The 5,567-nt window shown below is 42.6% G+C and overlaps 1 protein-coding gene across 1 annotated transcript in view; it reads right to left on the bottom strand.

Annotated features, from left to right (window-relative positions):
• LOC112145597 (potassium voltage-gated channel subfamily H member 5) overlaps window positions 1-4,683 on the bottom strand; it is a 35,877-nt gene extending 31,194 nt beyond the window's left edge. The window contains exon 1 of the mRNA XM_024270978.2: window positions 4,520-4,683. Within this exon, the coding sequence (XP_024126746.2) occupies window positions 4,520-4,592 (73 nt within the window). The 5' untranslated portion in view covers window positions 4,593-4,683. The remainder of the gene's footprint in view (window positions 1-4,519) is intronic.
• Between the last annotated feature and the right edge of the window lie 884 nt (window positions 4,684-5,567).

The following is a 5,567-nucleotide window of genomic DNA, read 5'->3' on the forward strand; positions in this document are numbered from 1 at the left end:
GCAAGAAGATAAAATCCTAAATTTACTTTTTAGAAAGGCTTTAAAATTTAAGGAAACATATATAAAGTACTTCAAAGAGTTCAAAGTAAACTTTCATTATTTTCTGGTATTAATTGTAGTATTGAAACCAAGTGTGGGAACATTCTTAAATATTTCAAATAATATTCTTATCTGTGATACATGTGCAGGTGAGGCGCTGCCATGCCCACTTTTCCATGGGGATTTGTGATCCTTTTGGCTTGCCGTACTGCCTTCCCCTGACGTGTTGCAGGAGCAGCGGCTGCTCCTCACTGAGAGATCTGAAGCCAGGCCCGGAGACGTGTACCGGTGCTTTTATTCAGCTCTTCAAAATAAAGAAACCTGATCTTTCAGTATCTGCGTCCTCCATGATGAGCTCGAGAGAAGTTTTTGATGGAAGCTCCTCCCACATGGCGTGGGAGCTTCAGGCAAACAGACTTTTGGAAAAACCATCTAGAAGTAACTTTGATGCGTGTTAAAACAAAGACGCTGTACGCTACATGAATTTGACGCCGATTGCTTTCGGTGTATCGGTAGTCAGTCTGCTTTTGGTTGTTATGTGACCAGCAAACGCGCACAAGTATCTTTTGCATATTACCAGGTATAGAAATGTTCAAGTGTTTAGGCAGAGTTTTATCTCTCAAAAGCTAATGTACTCACTGTTTTAAGGATGCAACGTTACACCCAATTATCCTTAGCCCAGCATGCAGGGACTTTGAAGTTCTCAGAGCTGCTGTGCTGGTGGTTCTCAGGTTGAAGCTCAGACACTGATGTGAGCGAGGGTTTCTGTTGTCGAGCTCTGGAAGAATCTCCCCCCTGACTTGTGTGTTATCTCTGACCTGACAGGCAGCCAACGAGGAGAAGCTAAAATTGGAGTAACGTGATCTCTCCAGGAGCTCTCATCAGAGCTCTGGCTGAAGCTTTTTGGACTGTTTGAAGGCTTCTCAGAGAAGTTCAGGAACAGGAATGCAGATGATGTTCCTGATTTTAGGAATATTATGGAGATTCAAGATGGACACTGGAATCTTAATTTATGTCTATAATAAAGTGCTTTGATTGTGTCAAATGCAGTTCAGAGGTCTGAATGTAGAGACACAAGTCCAGCATCTGCAGCCATGAGATCAAACATCTGTTCTGCTAGCTTACAGCCCCTCACACCCCCACCCTAACATTACTGGTACAACGAAAATGGAGATCAATATCAGAGCTATCCAGTCGTACAGTTCTGATCCAGATTCCAGCTCAGACGAGGAAATCAAAGACGTTCATGGATCTGTTGTCAGTAAGTGGATGATCAGAAGGGAGCGGAGCAGGAGCTTAAGGCCCGCAAAACCTTACATAACAAATAAGCTCCCCATCAACACACACTTGATCCAGAAGATACTTAATCTTCAGAGAACGTCATAGCTGAACCTCTTGCACTAGTCTTTATTGTTTTGATTCTCTGGAGCTGAACAGGAATCTGGAATCTGCTCAGTTTTACGTCAACAGTTTTCTTGCACAGATTAGCTCTGAAGAACAGAATTGACTGGGAAACCTCACCATCACAGTGAGCGACAGTAGAAGGAGCAGCCTCAAAAACAGACAGATTTGACTGAAGCTGTTCTTCAAATCCACCTGCTACTGACTGATTACAGCAGAGGACTATGGCGTTAATTTTAAGCCAAAAGTTTCCCACGAGCATTTATCAAACTCCACGCGTGCAATGAACGTTCCACAGGCACAATTCTGCCTCCATGAGCGTTCCTGTAGTCCTACACGCTTGTGGAGGCATTCCTGCGCACGTGTAACTGGATCTGTGTACTATTTGTTTTTCAAAGTAAAATAAACTTAAAAACTGGTAAATACCACTTCTCCACGTTCGTGAAACCTTTTCCCTGCGCTGGGGGGTACTTGTCAGCAATGGTGAAACCTCTCCTCCACATGGAGAAGATGTTTCATCAGCGGAGTAGCTGCTTTACCAGCGCAGAGAAGAATTATCACCAGCGGAGAAGAAGTTTCACCAGCGCGGAGAAGATGTTTCATCAGCGGAGTAGCTGCTTTACCAGCGCAGAGAAGAATTATCACCAGCGGAGAAGAGGTTTCACCAGCGCAGAGAAAAAGTTTTACCAGTGGAGAAGAATTTTCACCAGCGCAGAGAAGAGGTTTCACCAGCGCGCAGGAGTAAGGAGACTGTCCTGCGCCCGTGAAATATTCCTTGCATGCATGGAGTTTGATATACGCTTGCAGGAGACTTTTGGAGGAAAATGTATGCTATAGAAGACATGAACCCCGCTGACTGCAGGGACTCAGATAGAGGACTGAAGACTGTGACCTCTGACTAGACAATAAAGACAAATGTAATCTATCATTCTATGATGCTCCAAAACAATAACCATCAGATATTCCCAGCTGTTTAAAACAGTTTCCCTTTGCTTCACTCTCATGCTTCTGTCTTCATTTTGACTTTTATCTCTGTATTTTTTGTGTAACATTTTTTATGTTTCATGGTGTTTTTAATATTTGCATCTCATGACGTTTGTATCTACATGTTCAGTCCTGCTGCCATGGCAGAATCATTTCTACATTGGACACAGACCCATTTTATTTGATGCAGGAACACATTTTTTCTCCTCGATATTTCTGTTTCAAACAGTATCTTCTGAGCTAGAAGAGTGCTTTGACCCTGATTAAGGCGGCAGAGAAACAATCCAATCTTCCACCTCTACTTCAGAGCACATACACACACTGAACTCTGAAGTTCTGCTGATGTGCAGAATTCACAGCAAACCCAGAGCTTCCTCAAAGCTATGAGGGCCAGACCTTTGATAAAAAGTGTTTGAACAAAATTGACCTTAAAGCGTCCTGTTTCTCTGCAAACACAACTTTCTTTTTTTTTTTTTAAACTGTTTTCTTCTAAACCACATGAGTCAAAGTCAAGGCCCGGGGGCCAGATTCGCCCCTCCGGGTAATTCTATCCGGCCCTCCAGCTCTGTTTATTTTATTGTTAATAATGACCCAATGTTATCTTGCACTCATTTCTAATTTGTATAATTTTGACAAAATATATTTTTATGGAGAGTAAAATATTGAAAGTTATTAAAAGTTTAAATTAATTTATTCTGGAATAATATTCCTGCCTTTTTATTATTTATTATTATATTAAAACGTTACTGTTTTAAAGTTTTAAAAATTGTCATTCTGCTAGCTTTTTGGACTATTTTAGCATTTACTTAAAAAATGTAGGCTGTTTTGGAGTTTAGCTAATATTTCAGATACATGCTAGCTGTTTTGGCTAACCCAAGTTTTTGCTTTGTTTTGTTTTTTTGGCTAATTTGGCATTTAGCTAATATTTTAGCTGGCTATTAGCTTCAGCATCTTCAGCGGCCAAATTCAGCTTACAACATTCACACTAACATTATCACAAGTAATGCTATATATCTAGTTCATGATTATGTTAAAAAGTTACAGTTTTAAAGTTTTAAAAATGTAGTTTTAGAGTGTTTAATAAATGTTTATCCTGTTTGGTCCGTGACCTAATGTGTGTTTTAGATTTTGGCCCCTTGTGTGATTGACTTTGACACCTCTGATCTAAACTGAAGTCCTGGTGATCTGGATCTTCTCTGATTTCCTGCCTTCATCACCACACAGTGACCTCACATCTGTGCTGTCTTAGCCCAGACAACCAGGGAAGTTGCTGAGGGGGAGGGGGGCGGTAATGATACTGTAGTCCCAGTTACAACAAACTCATGAGAATATCCAGGTGATGTGATGAAACACAGAACTGTTTACTTAGAAAGAAGAACAATGAAGTCTCACCGTATCCTGTCAGACACTCATCCTCACACACGTGCACATACAGTACACACACATACAGTATGTATACACACATATGTACACAAACCTGCTTTTCTCCTCCATCCCAGCAGAGATCAGAGATGTTATGAAAATGTGATTTTTGTGAGAAGTGGCTTCATGAGCACCCCCACAAACACACAGACTTGTGGGTGAATGTGTCGCCAGATTGAAACGCTTCAGTCCAAAAGGGTTCTTGAGGGATAACAACAATTTTGACTTATTTCTCTGACCATTTTTAGAAACGAGTCTTCCAAACAGACTTCTCCTGACATTTTTGAGAGGATGGGAGGGGTAGGGGGGTCCTAAAGGAGGGATGAGGGCGGGGGGCTCCAAGCATCCTTAAGATGAGCCCCACTGAGGACAGAATCCACTCAGCTGTTTGCGCATAACGCAGCGCTGAAGGATTACATAATCCCCTCCTCCCTAAACTGTGGTGAGGTTGAAGTGAAGGAAAGTGATGGTCCACAGCTTCGTGATAACCTTTGACCTCCTGGTAAAGGTGTCTCCGCGGAGGGTCTGCCCCGCAGGAGCAAAGTTTAGACTTGAACTCTTTCCGTCTGCGCGCCTGCACATCCAAACCTTGACTAAACGACTTCCACCCGTGTAAAGTTTCGGTCGTTCGCAGATAAAAAAAGCATCAACTCGTTTGAAAGTCCGGACTCACCGCTCGAGCGCCGGACGATGTTCTCCAGGAAGGTGTTCTGCGGCGCCACTAGCCCTCTCTTTCCCCCGGGCATCCTGCGGCGGGCTGTGTGCTCGAGGTTCGGTGCTGATGCTGAGTCTCGGTCCGGACGATCGCATCGTCACTGCGCGCTCGGGCTTCTCGGGGCGCACTGAGCCGGGGCGGCGCGCCTCACAGCGCTGCGTGCCAGCGCGCAGGACGCATGCGTGCCTTCTGCGGGGAGCTCTCCGTCCTCAGGAGAGATGGAGAAGGAGCTCTCTGAGGCTCAGCTTCAGCTGCTTCCACAGAACAGTCGGCACATCTTTTCCTTTGAAACTGATGAGAAGTTCAAACCGTGAGAGTGGAAAACACTCGCGCCTGCGCACTGCTCATGCTAAAAGTTGAAGATTTAAAATGTCCCAAAGTCTGCTCTTTGATCCAAAATCGGTCATTTCTGCTCAGCCAGATCAGAGGTCTGCAACCTTCAACACTTAAAGAACCATTCGGGCAGATTTCTCTCCAACCAAACCCAGTAGAAGCCACAAAGTCTTCACTCACCCTTTAGAACAAGCGTCAAAGTCAAGGCCCGGGGGCCGGATCCGGCCCTCCGGGTAATTCTATTGTTTTATTGTTATTAATGACCCAATGTTATCTTGCACTCATTTATAACTTGTATGATTTTGATAAAATATATTTTTATGGAGACTAAAATACTGAAAGTTATTTAAGGTTTAAGTTGATTTATTCTAGAATAATATTCCTGAGGTTTTATTATTCATAATCATGTTAAAAAGTTACTTTTTTAGAGTATTAAAAATTGGCATTCTGCTAGCTTTTTGGACTATTTTGGCATTTACTAAGATTTTTAGGCTATTTTCCAGTTTAGCTAATATTTCAGCAACATGCTAGCTGTTTTAGGCTTTTGAAAAAGTTTTTTAGGCTGTTTTGGATTTAGGCTAATATTTACACACTAGCTGTTTAGGCTAATTTTCTTATTTTTTCAGCTATTTTGAAGTTAAGCTATTTTTTCAGCTACATGCTAGCTGTTTTG

The sequence above is a fragment of the Oryzias melastigma genome, linkage group LG22 (assembly GCF_002922805.2).
Source record: "Oryzias melastigma strain HK-1 linkage group LG22, ASM292280v2, whole genome shotgun sequence".
Taxonomy (NCBI): Eukaryota; Metazoa; Chordata; class Actinopteri; order Beloniformes; family Adrianichthyidae; genus Oryzias; species Oryzias melastigma.